Raw genomic sequence first — 21,947 nt, 5'->3', positions numbered from 1 at the left:
TTATTAATAGAGAATTCTGGAAGAAGCTGTTTCTGATGGTCTCTTTAAATTGGTGTAGATAGCGTGCCATGTGCTGGAAGAGGGAATGTAGAAAGACGCTTTATGTACAGCATTTTTTCAGGTCTAGTTTAACCATTTGTAATCAGTCCATGAAAGAGCCAGTCCTGAAGTGTAGGCTGACTGCTCTGTTAGGTGCCGCTGTAAGAAGGAATATGAAGTACTATGTTTAAATGGTTTTAAGTGTGTTACTGAAGCTAAGCTCAGATGATACAGAGCAACAAATCTAGATGGATTGTAAAACATCCTGATTCTTTTTTTGCTGATTTTTTCCATTCCTATAATTTTAAAATCTCTGCTCCTTAAATTGAATCACAAAATTTCCTCTTACTCTGAGACATTTTCCTCCTAAAAAATGACATGTAAACTTCAATCCAAGAATCATTTATCAGACCCATGAATTTTTCATGAGTTGCTAATATTTGATTTATATAAAAATAGACCTGAAGTTCGAGCAGATAACCACAGAAGTAGAAGTGCTGGCTGTTTTGGTATAGTTCTGGTTGTGTGCTGGACCCTCCTAAAATGTTAGCAAGCATCCTCCATGAACTTTCTTACAGGAGTATATGAAACACTGAAGTTTCTTACGGCAAGAGTAGGAAACCAGGCATATTATCTTTGAATCCAAGCTCCCTTACTTAGCTGACAGAAAGTTAATTTTATTGGTACTGTATGCTTTAAGCAAAATCCATCTTAAAAGACTCAGTAGTTTTTCTTAGCCCAGAGAGTAAATGTTAGGAAGGCACACTCAAGTGTGACGGTCATCTTTTTATATGAAGGACATACATCTGTACACATGGTCTTCAAGGCCCTGGTATGGCAAGATGGTGTTATAAATACGGTTAAGACCTTGTTGTACTGGAATACCAATAGCAAGTTTGCTTGGCATAGAGGCCACGGCGCTTGCCGTGCCTGTGGGCGCCTCGATGGGCTTTCAGAGCTGCTCCAGCCACGCGCGTAGAGCCGTTCCTCTCAGTGTGACAGTCTGTGATCACCTGCTTTCCTCTAATGTACTCTTATCCATAGTAAAGTGCTGCTGTACGTGCCAGGGATGCTTTTGCATTCCTAAGGCATGGGGTGGATGGCTACACTTCCTCATTGAGGATGATACTTAATTTGTCAAATTCAGTGGTTTGAGATGTGTTTACCAGTGTGATGTATTGTTGTATAGACCCTACCTCCTGAGATACCAAGATAATGGCTTTGCAAGATATTTTGGCCTGCTGAGTGCATAATATTTCGCACATTTCCATAGTTACTTTCCTGCTGAATGTTATACAGAACCTTTAAAAATGAGAAAATAACACATATTTAATATTTAAATAGCATACCATATTTAAATAAAATCATGATATTAACACAAACTAAGAAAGCCAGGATATTATTACAGTACAGATAACACTTTTTACCTAATTTGCATGGTCATTACTTTTCTTCTCTTTTATTTTATGGACTGATTTAGCATAAATATTGTTTCAGCCAGCACGAGAGATTTCACTATGTTAGGAGGTCGGAGTCAAATATCGTAACTGGATTTTAGAGGGGCTGGATCATTTGGTGAACAATAACAATGTTAGTTATTCATGATGAGAGCGAAGTAATTAAATCTCATGCTTCAGGGTAGAGGCCTGCAGCCCATGCTCTGCTGCATCCAGCGAGGGACTTAGCTCAGTAAGTGCTGGTGCCTCGGCGCTGAGGGTTGGGAAGAGCTTTGTTGGTGATGAGAAAGACACATAAATCCTTGTGCAGAAGAGGGATATTAGGTTACTGTTATTAAAAACCAAACAAATAAACACTCAACAACAAGAACAACAACAAACCCACCAAAAATAAATAAATCTAAACCGTGTAGCGTTTAGAATTGATTAGTTACATTGTGGTGAATTTTTCCCCCCTTTTAAACAACAGGTGCTTGCCATGACTAGAGGACAATTTACATCTACTGATGGATTAGAGATGTGCCATTCTGCCAGTTTTATACTCCTACAGTTTATGGCCAGTGTTGAAATAGCAAGTTGAACATTTCCATAGTGATTTGCAAATGTTAAGAAATTAATTTTCCTGACAACTCTGTGGGGTATGTGCAGACTTCAGCTCTTTATTTATAAAGGGGAAGATTCAGAGCAGTGTGACATACCCAAAACTGGGGACGAAAGAGCATCCAATTCCAGATTTAAGACTTCTGTCAGATAGCCAGAACTGGCATAAGCTGCGCTAATAAAATTTGCTAAAACCTGGGCACAATGATGGCTATGAAAACCTCACATGCAGGTTAGTCCATGTGTGCTGATTAAAATTAGGTGCCATTATGTTCCCCAAACAGTCCTTTTTCCTGAAATTAAAATTTCAGGGGTCTGAAATTATTTATGGATAGATGAATACTGTTGATTTAAAGAAAGTGCAAGGAATATTTCCAGAAGACGGGAACATTTCATTTTGATGCCTGCAGACTAAGATATTGCATTTTGAAAATAGTAGAGCATTTCATGTGGCATTTTGAAATGACACTTTAGAGCATCTTGTGTTGAAATTGCATTTTCCATTTCCTAAAACTCACAAACTAAAACATTAAAATGTTCAGTAACCTGAACACTTATACAATACTTTTTTGTTTCAGATTAAACAGTGCATTGCAGGTTAACACAAAATCATATTGTCCAGACTTTTCATTTATTCCCAAAAGGTGTATTTCCCAATATGTCTAAGTCTAGTCACCGGACCGAGGAGTCTCATCCATCGCACTCCGGTGCTAGGACACACCATGCTGAAAGTCTCTTGAACAGCAGGCAGACCTTTGTTTTTGGGTTACTTGCTTCATCTAAATAAAGTGCTGCGTACGCACTGAAGGGAAGGAAAACACGGGCTACGTTTTGAAGTCCTGCCTTCTGCTAACCGTATCTTTTGCAGTTTGGAGCGTGTGTCTCGCACCATGAGTCAGCTTTCTGAAGGAAACCCTATGAATCCCGCATAAGATAAACCTGCATGAATAAATTATACCGTAGAACTAGCATATGGATTTTCAATATGTTAGCCAGCTCTTTGGCAAATGTTTATGAGAACACTGTAGCCCACACGGAAAGTATAATGATGGTGGCTCCCTGTTAATGAAACTGGAGTTATGCTGCAGCAGTTATCACATACTGGTATGTGCTAAAAATATATAACCTGGCTATCCCACGGTTACATGTTCACATAGCCCTATCGTCAGTAACTACTACTGTGTGTATCTCTTTTTAATGTGGAAACCTATACAAAGCTTTTATTTTGTTGTGTTTTAAAAATTCAGGACCATCCCTTTCTTGCTTCCCTTTTCAGAGCATGACGAATGTATAACAAACCAGCACAACTGTGATGAAAACGCTCTCTGTTTCAACACCGTGGGTGGGCACAACTGTGTCTGCAAGCCGGGTTACGTGGGAAATGGTACCATCTGCAAAGGTAAGCTGCTGAAAACCCGAGGGTATGGTAATCTTTGAACAGGATGAGATGCTTTGTCATAGTTGATGCAAATCTGTTCACGTACCTTGAAGAAGACAGACAAAATGCTAGGCTAGGCATCTAGATCCTGCACCTATAAGATCTTCATAGGCAGGTATACACTGACTTTGCATTTGGCAGCGTTCACAGTAATTTGAGGGTGATGCATACATAAGTTAGTATGCTCTAAAATTTGAAGTAATTATGTTTCATTTCTGTCTCAAGTTAACAGTTTCTATATATGCTAGACCATTCAAGAAAGCCCACAGTTACCAACAAAGTTACAGCTGTGAAAACATTGTCAGATCTACATTGTCCACGGTCAATCACTTCCTTTTTTGCTTGGATGAACTGAAAGTTGTTTGGTATGCTGTTTTTTTATTGTAAATGAGAAAAGCAATAGACATGCATGCACAAAACCTTTGCGACACATGAAGTGGTGCCTTGTTTTCTAACATTCAGGTAAATGTTCACTGGTAAATATTAGAAGTTATATTACTAGTCTTAGAAAGGTGCTTTCCCAGAGATGCAAACGCTGCTTTTATTTGTGTTGCATTTCACATCAGAGGAGATGATACTTGGTACTCGGGCCCAAATCCTTGGAAGTCCTCAGGCTCCGAGCATAGGATTTAGAGGATGCTTGAAAATAAAAGTAGTGTAGCTGTAGAGGAACTGGCTCAGACGTGAGAAGTGGTCTAGCTGCAGCAATAGCATACTCAGCGTTCCTTGAAATCATGCCTCAGTCCTCTTGATCTGTTAGGTGTCAGAACATCAGGGGCCGGAGTTAACATTGGTAATATCCCATAGATACATTCTGCTGCTGTATATTATCAAGGCTAAGCAACCCAGAATTTCTTTAATTGCTAAGCCTGATTAAGATCTTAGCACTAGTTATTCCTTCACCTGAATCACAGTATGGTTTTATTCTAACATAAACGAGCTCTTTGTAAAACACGGCAGCCTAGTCCACTTCCAGTCAAACACATGGGTAGAGGGAGAGATGTCAGCAAATACGCCCTTTTATGCTGGGGCGTATTTCCTCCTCTGGGGAATGGGAAAAAAGTTTTAGCCTGAGGAGGTTCAAACCCAGAGCTCTCTCTCCTCTCAGAAGAGGGCTCTGTCTGCGCAGCTCACTCCTGTGCTGTGCTTGGGAGTATTCCCCAGTCCTTCTGCTGGAGGCGTGTCAGCTTCCAAAAAAGTAATTGAGATTTTTTGGGGTCTAAGAGAAGGTGCATAACCCTAGAGCACCACGTTCGGCTCTTCTGTTCCCTGAATAAGAGCTCTGACTGCAGGTCTGACATTTCAGAGGGCACCTGGCCCCACTGTGAAAGAAAAGTGCATCCCTCCCTCCCTCCCTCCCTCCCTCCCTTTTCAATACTGAAAAGACAGTATGCAGGAGAAGGCTCTGAGCCTGTGTATACCAATCTGAGAAATGTACTTCTCTGCAGCCCTGGCTTGGATGCCAGTGTCCTTCAGAGAGACCTGGATGCACCTCTTGTCCCCATGGCTTTGGCAGCTTTTCACACACTGTGCTGCCAGCTGTGCTCCCGTGCACCGTGTCATCCTGCACCAGGAAGCTTAGATGTCTCACTCAGTGCCAGGGCTCTCACACCACAAGGCCGGTGCCTGGAAACTGAGAGCTGGAAAGCTCGAATCGATAACACTCATGTTCTCTCTCAGATGAGCCTTAAGACCTCATCAGTGGTGCTTACACAGAGCAGCTGCAAACCAAAGCCTGGCATCTCCGGTGGCCGGGTACAAGCGCAGGGCTAGACCAGTGCCCTGGAGCAACTCTTTATGTTGGTGATAACCTCCATCTGCCTAGTTTCACCTACAGTTTCTTGTGACCAGAGCATTTCTGATTCCATATTGCGGATACAATCAGAGCAATTAACAGCTGCCATGTTTTCTATCAGAGCTGGTTGCACTTCTGTGTCTGCAGAAGGGACTCTTTAATGCATACACATATTCCCAACTGTATCTGGAGGATGCTGCACCTAAATGTGTGAGCATGGCTTCTCAGGTTGCAGCGTGCCAAAGAACAAATCCAGGGATTGACTTCAAACTGTAAATGGTAAAAGTTTTTAAGTTCTTCAGAATCCCCTGAGAAAAAAACCTATTTTTATTGTTTCAATCTAACTGCTTAATCAAGGAATAAGGTAGCCAGACAATTCAGTGTTCAGTTGTGCCTATTATGCCCAGGCCTTTATTTGGGCAGCAGAGAAGACCAGCACTGCCCTAGGAAGTGTCTGTTCCTGGGGAAGATGCTGCTTTTCACTGCTTCCCAGTGCATGTGAAGAAGCACATATGTGAGCTGTTGTTTTCAGATGATTTACTCTAATCTCCTTCTGTAGCTTGTCAGCCCATCTGGCCAGTGAGGCAGGGGGGCCATAAACCATCTCTTCGTGACCTCTATCTTTAGGAGAAGGCAGCCTCTGCACTCCATGCCACAGGGACAGCGTTTTGTGCCAGCCTGCCAGCGGCCTGTGGCCACGTGCGTGGCTGCTGAGTGTAGTTATGTTAATTCTTTCTTAACCTTATATTGTGATTTTGCATTTTGCAGCTTTTTGCAAAGATGGGTGTAGGAACGGAGGAGCCTGTATTGCTTCCAATGTGTGTGCCTGCCCACAAGGCTTCACTGGGCCCAGCTGTGAAACTGGTAAGATTATAATTGAATTTACGATGAAGGTTATCCAAGGAGGATGTTTGAGGTAATCCAAGAATAAAGGATTATTTAAGTCTCTGCACTGAAAGAGGAAGCTGCTACTAAAAAGTTACTCACTTTTCTTATATGCCTCCCAAGCGAATATATTACAGCAGTTCTAATTAGAAGCACGTGGACTGCAAAAATGAGAACATGAATTAAGACATCTTGGGTTTTGATGTTTCATAATTAATAAGATTATTATAGACTTGCGTTTCACCTCAAATGGCCTTTGGTATCTCCTATACATGGCATATTACATGGCAGATTACCAATCTGACATCTAGAAATAAATTCCAATAATTGATTACTTCTATGCTGTAAATGTGTGACTGGTTCAGTAGCCCACCTTCCCTTGCAACCTTATTTGAAGAATTCCGATTAACTCAGTCTTCTGACTCAGTGTTAAGGCAGGTTTCGGTGTTCCTACTGCTTTTACCTCCTTTCGCAGGCATTCCTTTCTCTTCCTGCTACCCCTGAGGATGGCAGTACCACAAAGTCTTGTTTTAGAACTTTATTTTTTAACTCTTGGATCTAGTCAAATGGCATGGCCCAGCAGAGTATGTAGAATGTTAATACTTAGCATCTCAAGTGCCTGTAAATAATTTCTCAAAGTTCAAATGAATAGTTTCAGCACCTTTATTTATTGCTACAGAATTTTTAAATGCATTCTAACCATACATGCTTCCAGGAGGTAAAGGGAGAAAGCTCGTTTAGATTAATTGGCTTCAGTATGCCTAATAAAAGGGCAGTCTGCCACCTATGATTGACTATTGTTGCTGTCCTATATTGCCTTCAATAAATCTTCCAAACAGAGGAGAGGAGGTCATTTGAGCAAGTATTGCTTTCATCTGACTTGTAAACATGTCCAGTTTAATGAAAAACACAGACTGGTCTGAATTCTGTATTATCTGGTCCATTTGAGAGGTGAGAAATGTGATTGTTTTCATTCTTCTGTATTTGAGCACATATTACCACAGTTCACAAGAGGGATGCTGTGTGAAAAGCAGTATCCTGATTGTTCATCTATTTCTAGAAAAATGTCAAAAGAGCAAGTTTTCAAGTATTCCTCACTGTTTCACAGACTGCAGATAATGTGGTACAGGATATCAAGGTCTCTTCAGTGTAACACTGTTGTGTTTTTGCTTGGAACAGTTTGTGTGCTAAGATAATGCTTAAGTATTAAAACAGTTACTTTGTTTTAGTAATATTTGTCTTATATGGTCCTTGCAGCATTCTGCTGTTAACAACTAAATATAACGTGTATAGTTTCAAGGCCCATATTCATCTTTTCCAGCTTTATACTCCTAATCTGAAGTGTGTAGACTAGAAGCGTATTTGCTTTAGTCTCCTTGCATAGTCAATATTAATAGCCACTATCAAAGAGGGATCTTACTGGCTTTTCTGAATTGCCCCTGGAAGTCCTGTCTCTGTTCCTTTCTTTAGAGGAGAACCCAGGGACACTCTGTTCCCAATTCAGAAAGTTCAGGCACCTTAAGCTATCTTAAGTCAGCTTAAGTGCATTCAGCCCCAAATATCCTTCGAAAGCTGCCGGACTGCTGGCCTAACTGCCTGTCCTTCCTGCCCTTCAGGAAACATATAGGAGGGCAGGCAGAGACTTGGACCAGATCTGAATGCCTTTCTGAATATCTGATCTCAATATTTAACATAAGGTTAGTATGGTAGTTTTCACTGATATCTCAGAGCTAGTGATACTGTTGTTATGGTTTGGAGCCAGTTTGCCAGCCCCAAACCAGTTTCATAGGTCAGCTTTGCAAGGAGAAGCCCCTCTGTCCTGGTGGACCGCCACTGGACGTCATATTTTTTTCTTACTGTTGAAATAAGTAATGCTAGAGATCAGCCACAGGGGTACGGGTCTGGTCACCTCATTTGGATATTAATATGCAAGAGTAGGATTGTAATCTACTTGTGCACGGCTTTGAAACATACAGTTTGAAATACCGTCAGAGTGGCATATGGAAGAGCTATCCTGTCAATACAGAGCAAAAGCTGGTTCATTTGTGAGACTGCATTGTCAGAAGAATGGTGCTGTATACAGCCATAAAAGAAAACCTGAGCTTCAGACAGTACATATTCACTCCCAGTGAACGCAACAGTTTCCTGAAGTTACTTCTCGTTAGGCTTGAAGTGATTCAAGACATTCATGCTACAAATAATTTATGCTGGAAGCTTCCCTTTTTGAACAGTCACTTTATCTACAAAGGTGATGTAATCTTTTCTAGGCAGACATCTTTAGTTGCGATCACATACAAGGAAGGAGGAGGATTGATGTAAAGATGCCAAATCTATTTTTAAATCATGTTACTTATTTCTGTTTATGCTACATATATTTAAAAACTGCTTATTGAAGAATCTTTGCATTTTTAACTTAAAATAAAACATACAGTTATATAGAAATTGTCAGCAGCTGCTGAACCTATGAATTGATTAACGAGATTGAATCCACACCCCAGCAATAACCTAGAAAAATACAATCACCAGTTCTTACTGTTTTCTTCTGTAAAAGGTGGTTTAATAGCTCTGTTTAAATAATTTCTCAGAATCATAGAAAGGGTGAGGTTGTAAGGGACCTCTGGAGATCATCTTGTCTAATCCCCTTGCTCACAGCAGGGTCAAATAGAGCTGGTTTCTCAGGACTGCGCCCAGTTGGATTTGGAGTGTTTTCAGGGTTGGAGACTCCACAAGGTCTCTGGGCAACCAATCCCCAGAGGTGTTCAATCACCCTCACAGTAAAAAAAATTTCTTTTTGTTACATTCAAATGCAATTTCCCATCCCCCTGGTCCCTTTCCTGGGCATGACTGAGAAGTGTCTGGCTTCCCCCAACACTGTCAGGTATTTATACACATTGATAAGATCCTCCTCAACCTTTTCATTTCCAGGCTGAACATCACAGCTCTATCAGCCTCTCCTCGTACGACAGATGCTCTGGTCCCTTAATCATCTTCACAGCACTGCACTGGATTTGTTCCATGTCTCTCTTGTACTGGGGAGTCCAGCACTGGACCCAGCACCCCAGATGTGATCTCAACAGCATGAAGTAGAGGGGAAGGATCGCTTCCCTTGACCTGCTGGCAATGTTCTTCCTAACGCAGCCCAGGAGGCTATTGGCCTTCTTTGCTGCAAGGGCACGTTGCTGGCTCATGTTCAACATGGTGTCCCCCAGGACCTCCAGATCTTCTTCTGCAAAGCTGCTTTCCCACTGGCCAGTCCCCAACCTGTACTGGTGCCTGGGGTTGTTCCTTAATAGCTGTAGGACTTGGCATTTCCTACCTGGTGTAGCAACCCCTCCTCCAAATTTTGTATCATCTGCAAACGTGCTGAGGGTGCACTCTGCCTTATTGTCCGGATGTTAAATAGTACTGGCTCAGTACCCAGTATTTACCCAGGCGTACACCGCTAAGTGACTAGCCTCCAACTAGACATTGTACAGCTGATCACAGCGCTCTGAACCCAGCCATTCAGCAAGTTTTCAATCCACCTCACTGTCCATTTATTTAGCTTGCACTTTTTAGCTTGTCTGAGGATGTTATGAGAGCATCAAAAGCCTTACTAAAGTCAAGATAAACAACATCCATTGCGCTCCTCCCATTCACCAACCTAGTCATCTTATTTTAGAAGGCCATAAAGTTGGTCAGGCATGATTTCCTTTTCATAAATCAATGCTGACTATTCCCAATCACCTTCTTGTCCTTAATATGTTTGGAAATCGTATCCAGGAGGATACCATCAACTTCCCAGGGAGGGAGGTGAGGCTGACTGATCTGTAGTTCCCTGGATCCTTGCCCTTCTCAAAGATAAGAGGGACATTTGCTTTCTTCCAGTTCTCAGGAGCTTCTCTCAGTCACTTTGACCTTTCAAAAATAATTGAGATTGGCCTCGCAAAGACATCAGCCAGCTCCCTCAGCACTCCTGGGTGCATCCCATCAGGTTTGATCGACCTGTGTTTTTTCCAGTTTATTTAGATACCGATCCTCCTCCACCAAGGGTAAATTTTTCTTGCTCCAGACTTTCCCACTGGTCTTGGCGACCTGGGACTCCTGAAGGCAAATCCTACCAGTAAAGACCAAGGTGTAGAAGGCATTGAGTACCTCACCATGTTTCCCATGTCCTTTCCAAACCCCATCCCTGCACACTCAATCAGTATCTCTATTTTCCTCCCAAAGCCTGAGAGGGATGATGCTGTCCATGCTTAGGTCCTGCCTATGGAGCCAGGCTCATGTTGTAGAACAGGCCATTGACCAAGACCAAGAATAAACCAGAGCTGAAATAGCTGGGATTGTTGGTGTCCAGAGCATCCCCCTAAATTTTTGATGAGGCTGTCTACTGTGTGGCAAAACCTGGCCTGTTTCCTTGGTGCCCATGTTGGCTGGGGAGATGTACTGTTCCACGTGATGGGACTGACAACTCCTCCAAGCCTTCCAACGGAGTGGAGCGGAGCAGAGGCAGTGACTGATAGGGCAGCGCTGAGTAGGAAGCAGACAGCCTGCTTCTGATGGGGGAGGTCAGAAGTCTTCTGATAAAATTATCCTGAGATTGAAACATGGTTTCAGGGCAAACCCGTTCACCCAGAACTCAAAGCACCCAGTTCTGGTGGATTAGCACCAGAAGCTTGCTTGTGTTTATGGGCACAGCTGTAACTCTTTTCACCTGTCAGCTGCCATGGAAAGGCTATGTCAGATTCCTAAACTCAATGCAGCTTTTGCAAAGAGAAGTGAAGCCCTGTGTAATTAAGCACTGTAATGGGTTTCATAAAATTTTTTGCTTCCAAATGGGTGCTTCTGGGGTGTCAGTCTCTCTGAGGAGCCACCTCTCTCTCAGAAACATAAGAAGGAGAATCAACTAATACTGCTAGTCAGATATTCCCATGAGAAGAGGTATTCACCGTGGAGTGCCTTGCAGTTAACAGAGCTATTGTAATGCCCTAGAATGATCTGTTGGAAGCCTTTTAGATTAATCATGGCCTGTGTCCCATGGAAATGGATCAGTAGAATGAGGAAGCAGATGCAAGAATCACGTGCAGATATATCAACCTCCAGCACTTCTTTTTAATTGGTAATAGGATATAAAAATGAGATGTGGGAGAATTCCCATTTCTCTTCCCAAAGGATGTGGGTTGAGGCATTGTTAATGTTGGGGATGCATTCGTTGGCTTAGGGAGGTGAGGTATATGTGTTGAAAGATTTTCAAGTCTTACGAGGCACAGTAGTAGTTAACCCAGTAGAGCAGCCTTCTGCAGTGTAGGGAGCTGAGACTACCAAAGAAATCTAAAAATATTTGTGCCTGTTAAACTTTTTCAAAATACTTGACAATACTGTCTTGTTTGATTGCAAAATTATGAATTCTTCAATGGGCATTTAAAAATGCTATGTTAAACTGTATTTGAAAAGTGTTTTATTTTAGAATCCAGCACAGGATGACTTTGTTAGATCTGCTCGATGTTACTGTAACTCCCCTTTAATTTGATGACAGAGCTTTAAGAGTGGATTTGTTCTCCTGCTATATATGCATATCTGCTAGTGCATGTATACAAGATTTCTGCATTTTTGCTGCTTGTCAGCTTCTTTTTTGAGTTCCCACACTCGTTTGGTGCTTTGAGTATTCCCCTGGACCACTTTTAATTATGCATGAGATCAAATAGCAGTTTTGCTACTAGTAGTGTTTTCATGTAGTTTTTGTTAACAGGTTGGCTGGCAGTATACGGCTTTTTTATGGATGATCGGCTGTAACTTGTATTTCCTGATAATGAACTTTCCTTGGATATCGCAGGAATCATGTCCACCTGTTATTAAACAATCCTTGGCAAACTGCTGAAAGTAAACTGGCACACAAAGCTGTCACCTTTGAAAGGAACTGTTGAGAAAAAGTTTAACTTACAGATTCTACATTCATTCAGCCATACATTATCACTAACAGTTGGCTTAATTAAATGTGTAACTGAACTTAGGAAAAAAATGGTGAACATCAGTTATGTGAGATCACCCTCTCTTACCTGATCACTTATCAGAAATAGTCAAAGCAAAGGAAAATATATTATTTGGCTCTTCTCTGTATTTTTTCCTGTTTTTTTCCATGTATGGAAAGCTCAAACAAAAATATTGTAAGTGTTGCTAGTACTTCATGGGGAAGGAAAAAAATTTTGGTGTCACTAAAACAAATTTTTGCAACTTTGTGCTTAACATTTGTAATTCAAAATACTGAAATACAACCCAGACAAGTGATTTGGGTAAATAATTGTTATAGACCAGATTTCTTTAGAGTTTTGTGCCACTTTCTAGATAAGCTAAATAATTAACATGTGTGTCTGTTGCTCTTTTCAGCAAATCCAAATTAATTTGTTCAAGTGCACTGACCATAATAATAATAATAGGCTTCAGATTATTGAAGACTATTATTATTCCTGTTCCAAAGGAAGCTTGTGAAAATCTTTTAATTCTGATACCCCAGTTATTAAGAAAATAATTTTACTGGTATTGGAATAGAAGGCTTTGTCAAAGTAACCAGAAAGCTTGTTAACTTTGCTGATTTTGCAAAAATGAGTATTTTAGTACTTTTAGCATCACAAGAGAAGGGCTTCCATTTAAGCCCTTGATCCCTGGTGTTCAACCAGGGACAACCCCAATCAGCTTGTGGCCAGGTAGGCTCTGAAGCTAAAACTGTGACACAAATGGCATTTGAAGCCTACAGAGCATTGAACCAAATCTGTAAGAACTGGAATTACTTTTGGCAGAACTCTTAAAAATTCTTGGCCCCAGTCTAATGAAAACTCTCTGTACGCTATGAAAGTATCACAGTCAAAACTTTCCCAACAACTCAGGAATCTGCCATTTGGTCAGTTTTATTTTTACAATGAAGTTTTAAATTACTGATAGTCAGATTGGGATTTACAACAATAATACTAAAAGGCTCAAATTTGTGGTACAAGTATGCAAGGTCCTGCACAAACCTAGAGTAATAGGAGTGCCCTTCAATAGTTCATAGTCTAACCAAGGGAAGCCGGTTGCATGCTGGGATAAATGAGTATAACTTACAAACTCCTTGAGCAGAAAGCATATGGGGGTTAATCATTTTATTCTCTGAAATCCTTAAGGGGTTGCTGGGCTTTTTAATGAAGGAGGAAACAAAAGAAGGGAGCAAGAGGAAAGTGGTGGAGCGAACATGAAGGCAGCACAGGCATGGACTGTCCAGAGCAATAGCTGTAGGAAGAAGGGATGCCTCCCATAGTTCATTAATTTTCACAGCCCACCTGGCTTGCTTGGATCCTGGTGTCCTGAGAATTCAGGCTCCCGTTTTTGGGAGGCTCCCAAGTTTGAGACTTAGAGGATACTTTCGGCAGGAAATGTTTTAATTACATTAAAGGGCTGACTTCAATTCACAGAAATAAGAAAATGTTGAGTTAATCTGTAGAGCCTGGATAAAATTTTTAAAAACAAATAGTACTTGAGCATGATTTGCAGTGGAAAACATTTTAATAGATCCCAGTGTGCAGTAGGAATTCATCATATTCTGAAAATCAGGCCTTTTGGAGTCACTCGAGTCTGGCATTTCATCTTCAGTAATTTTCAAAGTTCGTAGGCTATTAAAAACTTTTCCCTTGATGAAAGCAAAAAAAAAAAAAAAAATCAGCCAGGACAAACCCCAAAGAAGCTAAATTGTGGCTTGCGAGCAGTTGAGATCCGTCTTGCATGCTGGGCTGCATGCTGCTCTAGCCCTGCAGCTGTGCTGAGGCTGTGGTGTTGGGTCCCTGTGTAACCCAGAGCCCTGGCTGTGGCAGGAGGTGAGCGAGGAGAGATGCTGGAGCTGATGTGCCCAGCTCGTCGCTGGACTTAGTTGCATGCACACCCTAGCCCTAGGGTGTCACTGCCATTTTTCCTCTTTGAGTCATTCCCACAGCATTCTCCTAGAGAAGCTGGCGGCTCACGGCTCAGACAGGTGGACTCTGCGCTGGGTCAAAAACTGGCTGGACGGCCGGGCCCAGAGAGTTGTGGTGAATGGAGTTACATCCAGTTGGCGGCCGGTCACGAGCGGTGTTCCCCAGGGCTCAGTACTGGGGCCAGTCTTGTTTAATATCTTTATCGATGATCTGGATGAGGGGATTGAGTGCACCCTCAGTAAGTTTGCGGACGACACCAAGTTGGGCGGGAGTGTTGATCTGCTCGAGGGTAGGAAGGCTCTGCAGAGGGACCTGGACAGGCTGGATCGATGGGCCCAGACCAACTGTATGAGGTTCAACAAGGACAAGTGCCGGGTCCTGCACTTGGGTCACAACAACCCCATGCAGCGCTACAGGCTTGGGGAAGAGTGGCTGGAAAGCTGCCCAGCAGAGAAGGACCTGGGGGTGTTGGTCGACAGCTGGCTGAGCATGAGCCGGCAGTGTGCCCAGGAGGCCAAGAAGGCCAATGGCATCCTGGCCTGTATCAGAAATAGTGTGGCCAGCAGGAGTAGGGAAGTGATCGTGCCCCTGTACTCGGCCCTGGTGAGGCCGCACTTCGAATACTGTGTTCAGTTTTGGGCCCCTCACTACAAGAAGGACATGGAGGTGCTGGAGCGTGTCCAGAGAAGGGCAACGAGGCTGGTGAGGGGTCTGGAGAACAAGTCTTATGAGGAGCGGCTGAGGGAACTGGGACTGTTTAGCCTGGAGAAAAGGAGGCTGAGGGGAGACCTCATCGCTCTCTACAACTACCTGACAGGAGGTTGTAGCGAGGTGGGGGTCGGTCTCTTCTCCCAAGTAACAAGTGATAGGACGAGAGGAAATGGCCTCAAGTTGCGGCAGGGGAGGTTTAGATTGGATGTAAGGAAAAATTTCTTTACTGAAAGAGTGGTGAAACATTGGAACAGGCTGCCCAGGGAAGTGGCTGAGTCCCCATCCCTGGAGGTATTTAAAAGACGAGTAGATGAGGCACTTAGGGACATGGTTTAGTGGACATGGTGGTGTTGGGTTGACGGTTGGACTCGATGATCTTAGAGGTCTTTTCCAACCTCAATGATTCTATGATTCTATGATTCTATGATTCCAAGTGCTCCCCATTTCCTTGGCAAGTCTCCTGGCTTCTTGCCCTGTGGAAATTTTGGTATGTAGCATGTTGGGTTGGGAAGTTTGGCCTTTGCAGCCATAGCTCAAATGTAGATGGAGGCACAGAGTTCTCAGTATCCTGTTTAAAGTGTTTCAACTTAAACTTGTAACAGTAAATAGCTAACTGTTTTTTCTATTCGCAGAAGGTGAATCTCTGAAATGAAAACACTTCTGAATTACTGTGTGCACCTGCATTTAATTAATATTTTCTGTAGTTTCCATTTCAGCAGAAAGAGACAGGACACAGCTGCTAAAAATAATGTAATGCTTTTGCTGAGGATGCTGAAACGTCTTGCTTTATAACTTGCATCTTTGCTGTATAAAGTCACTACCCGGCTTGCCCAGGCCAGGTAATGAGTGATCTGCAATATGGTCTTGGCCTTCTCGAAGATGGTTATTTTGCATGTTGATTACTGATTTCAGAGGCAAGAACATGTTGTTTGAGCTAGCCTTGGTTTATCGCGGTAATGGATATAACTAGTGTGTTTAGTGATGGTGCATCTTACTCTACATGTTTTCCATTTTAAGTGCTCTCTTACTTTAGGAAAAGCAGATAGTAAAATGATGGACAAATTTTGGGAAGCATCCTATAACATCAACTTCTATGTCTTCTTTAAACCTAACAGCTAATTCTACTTAAAAAGACTAATATGTCATTATGATAATTTTTCAATACATTGATACAGAACCCTAATAATTAATTTTGAACTACATAATTTGTGTTTTGCAGTCCTACTGAACTACAATTATGCAATGTGAAACAAGCATCTTCACTTAGAATTTTTTTGGTGACTTGAGGAGAAGTTAGCAGGAAATGACTATATGAATTATCTCCTTACAAAGCCACACCAGTATATCAGTCATCTGATTGGCAACATTTCTGCTCTTCTTGTGGTTGCAAAATTTTTTAATGTCAAAATATAAGGTGACTTTTGAGATTTGAACAAGCACTAGTAATGAGTAAGCTAAAACCAACACAGTAATTTGCATGGTCAACTTAATGTAATTTTCCTGTTGCCCAGCGTGAAAGCTATTAAATTTCACCTCCTGAGCAACTCTAGGCAAATAGTGCCTAAGAGCAACGATTCAAATACTGAACTGTGCCCCAGTGAACCATCTAATGCAGTACCTTGGTGGCGTCCCCAAGTCCTTTCAGTACTTGGACAGTGTATCCATTCTTTTTTTTTCCTTTTGGCTTGCCTTGATTTCAAATACATAGTTTTTGAGAACAGTAATTCTAGGAAGTTGGAACTCCCCACTGCTTACATGCTTCTGCATTGTTTTGTTTGGTTAATACAGTTTTCCGATGTACTGCTTAGGGCACAATAAATTGTATCTACTTCTGACTGGTGATTAATAGGGAGAAATATCCTCAGTAATAGAGAGTGACTGTTCAAGGCAGACAGGCCTAATTTATACTGTCAAATCTGAAATTCTTAGAAAGTCTCTGAAATATCTTGTTTGACTGCTCTAGAGCAGAGAGTGAAAAGTAAATTTGAATCCTATATTTTTATTCTTGCACTCCTGTGATACGCTTTACATAAAATCATGAGGTTAGGAGCCATCATCTTCACAGCTTCTGTTCTGGTCAGGAGCTTTGTTCATATGATACATCTGGTGAAACAGAGGAGGAAAAGAAAGCAAGCAAATTATGGCCTTGATATTTGTGCATTTTCAGCGCCCCAAGACTGAGCGGGGCAGGGGGAGATTTTTTATGTACCTCACAGCTTGAAGCTTTATGGGTATTACTGAAAAGCTGGTCCTGAAAGTCCTATAGAGTTCTGCTGAAGTAATGTTTTATTTTCCTTAATTATGGTCTTCCGTAGTCAGTCAGCCAAAGCTATTGTATTAAAAGTATAGAGTATTATATTTTTGAACCATCTTCCAGTAATTCAAAATTAGTGACTATTTTGTGTTTATTTTTTGCCGTACTCCTCATCTGATTAATTTCTAGGCAAACCTGATAAAAATAACAGTTTTCCTAACTGGTCTCCTCCTCATGCTTTCATCTCACCAAAACTGGGCCTTGTATTCAACTGATAGAAATTCATACAGTTCTCTTGGCATACAGGGCTACGCGCTTTTAATGAGCTGCCTTTGCACATGATCCAGGTTCTCTTGTTTATTTCTATTAAGGAACAATGATAACAAGTTGTAATGAGTCATTCTAAAATGTCCATTTGTGCGGATGCAGAAATGACTCTTTGCCATTGATGGTCAAGACCATTTTGGTATCTCTGACCAACCCTAAGGAAAACACGGACCGTGAAGCATGCTGTTGTCATGCTCGCTCTTTAGTTTATTTCTGAAGTCAGGCCTTGGGTGGGCAGGAATCCTATTACGTTAGAGTCTAGCTGAAGGAACTATAACATGCAATGCTTTCATAGTTTTATTCCTAAATCATCTGCCTCCCCCACAACTAATTAGTATTCTAGGTGAATAGCTGCCCAGTCCAACATGCGTAAAAATAAAACAAGTTGCTAGTAATGCTTGTACCTTTAGAAGTAATAGGTGTACTGTGGTTTGAAAAAAGTCAAGATAGGGTTGATTTCAAAAGAGGCTTTACCCCCATAAGGATCTCATGTGTGATGTATTTTTCTGAGGTATTTAAATGAGTTCATGAAAAATATATTGACTTTGCCTAAGTCTAAAGTCACTGCAAAGCATTTGATATATTATATCTTAAGGAACGCTGAGCACTAAAGAGGCAAATACCGCAATCTCCGCTTTTTTAATTGGGCTTCAGTTGCTCTTCTGAACATAGGCAGACAGACAAGAGCAAACACTGGCAGGAACTAAGTAGAGGCAAAGGTTTTAGCTCTCTCCTGACTGTACCTCTCTTTTAACTGGCATTTTCTTTAATGCCGACATCCCATGGAGGCAGGGAGAGAGCAGCATGTGGAATGCATGATGCAGTAGCAGCTTTGCTCCCAGGGATTGTAGGTTGCAAAGGGCATGTCCCTCACTCCCTCTAAAACAAATACACTCAAATGAAGAGGTGAAGATTGAAGGAAGGGGGAGAATTCATGCAGACGCAAGACGAAAGCTCACAAATGATTACATTCTGCGGGAGGAGCAACCCAGATTTGACGGGGATCTTAATCAGTTGGGAAAGTGGTAAACTACAAATCCTAAGTAGAGTCTGAGCAACAATCTGGTAGGAATTAGCTTACAAATGCAGGTTGTCCAGGCTGCCATCACATCTCTGTCCCCTTTGGCTTGTCTGAGATTTCTCCATTCGTTTGTATAAAGGGTGTAAAGTGGCTAAAGTTTCTTTTTCCTCCCCCAGCCCAAAAGAATTTGGAAGATCCTTTCAGAGAGAAGAACAAGAAACTCTAGCACAGAGTTTCTGCAGAAGCTCTTCTCCAAGAACCTCTGCATGAGGCTTTTATTCCCTCAGGAAAAAAAATTAATGGATTTGAAGGATTTTAGTCATAAATAAGCTTATGAATCTTGGGCATGTGATGTTTACAGTCTAAGTGTAACTTTAGACTCAGAAAGGACTGTTGCTGAGAAGAGAAATAATACTGCCTATTCCACAATTCTGATAAAAATCTAGCAAAGAATTAATGAGTGTCATTTGAATTGTTATTATAATTAATAATTCCATCAAATTTCAGCTGTGTGCCAGTAAAAGCCAAATCTTCATATTTACTATTACAAGGAAATTCAAATCAGATAAAGAAAACACGATTGGCAGTCTCAGAAACTGTAGTTAGAGAGGAGTTTAGCTAACCCCTGGAGAACGAGCCTTTCCTGCAAGGAATGTGCCATTTTAACAATGCTCCAAGTGCTAATTCAGGCTACAGAAAAATACACATATGCAGCAAGCAGATGGGTTGCAAACATGGCATATATAATGTAGATAAGCTGTTTGTAAGTGAGATTCTGAAATTCAACATGTTGGTGTACAAAATAGCTTACTGCTCCTCCCTTTCTCCAAATACTTCCCCTGAACACATATAACAATATGAAGTTAATTACATATGCTGGTGCTGTATTCAATCACTCTTTCAAATATGCGTAAAAATTAAAGATTCTTAGAGTGCAGCAGAACTGTACGGGAGACTTGTATTTTTACAAAAACCAACACTTGTGGTCTACATTGTGAGATCTGTTTGAAACAAATAATGTGAGACTTATCAGTGAGAGTCCTTGTGACTTCTGTGATCTGTCTGTGCTACCAAATAAAGCAGGCGGGGGAGGAAAGGCAGGGGGTGCAGCTTTCATCTCTACAGCTCAATGCTCTTTCTCTCACCTCTCCCCAAAACGTGTTGGCCTCTTTTGTAGTTCCTGTTCCTCGGTGTGTTACTGTTCCCCACCCTGTGCCTTGGCATCGTCACATGTGCTACTTACCAAATCAGCGCCGTTACTTAAAATTCTTTACCCAGAGTTCCTTACATACAAAAAAAGAGAGCTGGTAGAAGCACTTTCTCCCCATTTTACAGATGTAGAAATCAAGATGCATGGGGAGAGTTGAGTAGGTGACAAGGTTTGCGTAAGAAGGCAGTGGCAAAAGTCCAGATAAGATATAGGTCATCTCATTTCTGCTCCCCTTGCTCCTCTGTTCAAATACATCAATATCTGAGAGAAGACATGGTGGGGTTTATATCGTATTTTTTCCAAGTAGGAAGTGCAGTCAGTTCATAAAACCTAAGAAAATACTTTTCCTTTGACTTTCAAAAAGGGCATATTCTAAAATTGCTAGCTCATTAAATTGCAGAAAAAGGTTTAAAAGTTGTCTATAAGAGTAAACGAATGAGATCTGCAGCAAGCCAAGAGGAAAGTCGGGGTTCTGCGGATAAGATGCTTTTTGCTTGGCTGCAGTGTCTGGAAGGGAGGTCACCCTAATCCCTGTTATCAGCTGAATTTTTCTCAGATATGAAAAATAAGCTCAAAAATGAGCAGTGAGACAAGGGCTGGTGACTTCAGAAGCTTGGGAGGTTTTACTTTGCTTTACATTTTTACTTATATTTATTCACAAAGTAAACCTTTGACAGAAATTAAGCAAAAAATGCCTGTATTGACTTCGGTGAACATTCTGGATTTAGGCATGAACCCTACTTACCTCATCCTTTCTGTTTTGTAGCTTAAGATGCTTTGCTGCTTCATCCTTCTGTGTCTTTGTCTCCCTTCATTTTCCTTGCCTGACACAGTTTCTTGGGTGCGTATTATTCCTTTCCTCCCTCAGAGTCCTTGTCAGTTTTAAATAACAAAAGATTCTTTCTCTGCTGAAGAGCCAAATACTAGTACTTATCTTTTTCTCTTTATATTTTCTTTAGCTTGTTGCCACACTACAATCCTATATGTAGCAGCTTAAAAAATAAAGAGAAATCAGGGAAGGAGAGTGCTACAAAAGAGCTTTGAGGATACGGGATTTTTTGTTATTTGTTAAAAACATCAAAATGCATCCACTACTTAGCTATTATTTGCTACGGGAAAGAACCTCCTTTACTAAACATGAAAACTAAAATTTCGATTAGGTTCTTAAAATACAGTGGGCTATAAATAGAATGTGAATAGGGCAGCTGGGCAGCATTATAATAGAATTTCCTTCTGTTATATAGGGGAGATAGGGATGACCTTCATCACTCACTGTAAGCTCTCTCTTTTATGAATTATGAACCGTTCAACTATTAGTGGAATTAAAATCTATAACACTGCCAATCATTGCCCCGTATCCCTGTGGAGCCCTTCCTCTTGCTGTCAACATAAGGGAGTTTGCAGTTTCTGCAGATATATGCCAATGATATGTTTATAGCCCAAGCAAAGGAATAGTGTGGTTTGTTCCTTTTCTGTGCTTCAGCAATTTTGTACAATGTCTACATGATTTTACACTTCAGGAACAGCAACGTAAATTAATGGTCACTGGTATAGGGACTGAGAGTCGTGGTAACAAGTCACTGGTATGAAAACGTAGGCAAGAATGTTTAAACTTAAGCACATGTATAATAAGTCTGGTACCCTGATGAAAAGGTAGAAGACCATAGCAGAAGACCAAGTTCAAATCAGGGTGTCAAATCAATTCCTAGCCAAAACTTTGTTTGAGTTGCTTTGTGGGTTCTTTTGTTTTCCTTGAATAGCCTCTGAACTGAATCACAGGAAATTTACTGTAATTCATACCAGAGCTGATCTGAAACAACTTTTTGCAAAGCTGAACCCAAACTAAGCTGAGAATGTGCTGGTTGCATCCTTGGTTCAAATATGTAAAAGTCATAACTCATGGATATGACTGACTTGACTCCTTACTGGAGGAAACTCAAGTTCTTCGGTCAGTACGCTGTGCAAGTAAAGCCTTCCTTCCCATCCGTTAGAAAAGAGGTAACAGCTGGCCAAGCTAGCTCTTCTCTTTTCAGACAAATTAATTCTCTTTTGCTTGGGACCTGGCTACTGTTACCCAACAACTGACACATTTAGTGATAGCACTAGTGTAGTAGTCCTATTTCTAACGTGTGCAAATGGAGCTATGTACTTTCAAACAATAGTAGGTATCTAAAATGTGTTTGTCAGTGTATTTTAAGGTATAAAAGTGCTTTTGCTATCTTGAAGAAAATAATTACTTTTTCAAGACAGGGCTAACAAGGAAACAGAAGCATGTGTTACAGTTAAGGTGAGGT

At 41.3% G+C, this 21,947-nt stretch overlaps 1 protein-coding gene across 1 annotated transcript in view; it reads left to right on the top strand.

Moving 5' to 3' along the window:
• Positions 1–21,947, top strand: part of NELL2 (neural EGFL like 2) — a 156,061-nt gene that overhangs the window by 108,965 nt on the left and 25,149 nt on the right. The window contains exons 14-15 of the mRNA XM_076331701.1: positions 3,373–3,495; positions 6,098–6,193. Of these exons, the coding sequence (XP_076187816.1) occupies positions 3,373–3,495; positions 6,098–6,193 (219 nt within the window). The remainder of the gene's footprint in view (positions 1–3,372; positions 3,496–6,097; positions 6,194–21,947) is intronic.

The sequence above is a fragment of the Aptenodytes patagonicus genome, chromosome 1 (assembly GCF_965638725.1).
Source record: "Aptenodytes patagonicus chromosome 1, bAptPat1.pri.cur, whole genome shotgun sequence".
NCBI lineage: Eukaryota > Metazoa > Chordata > Aves > Sphenisciformes > Spheniscidae > Aptenodytes > Aptenodytes patagonicus.
Note: the sequence above shows the minus strand (reverse complement) of the source record. Positions and strands in the feature narration are given on the sequence as shown.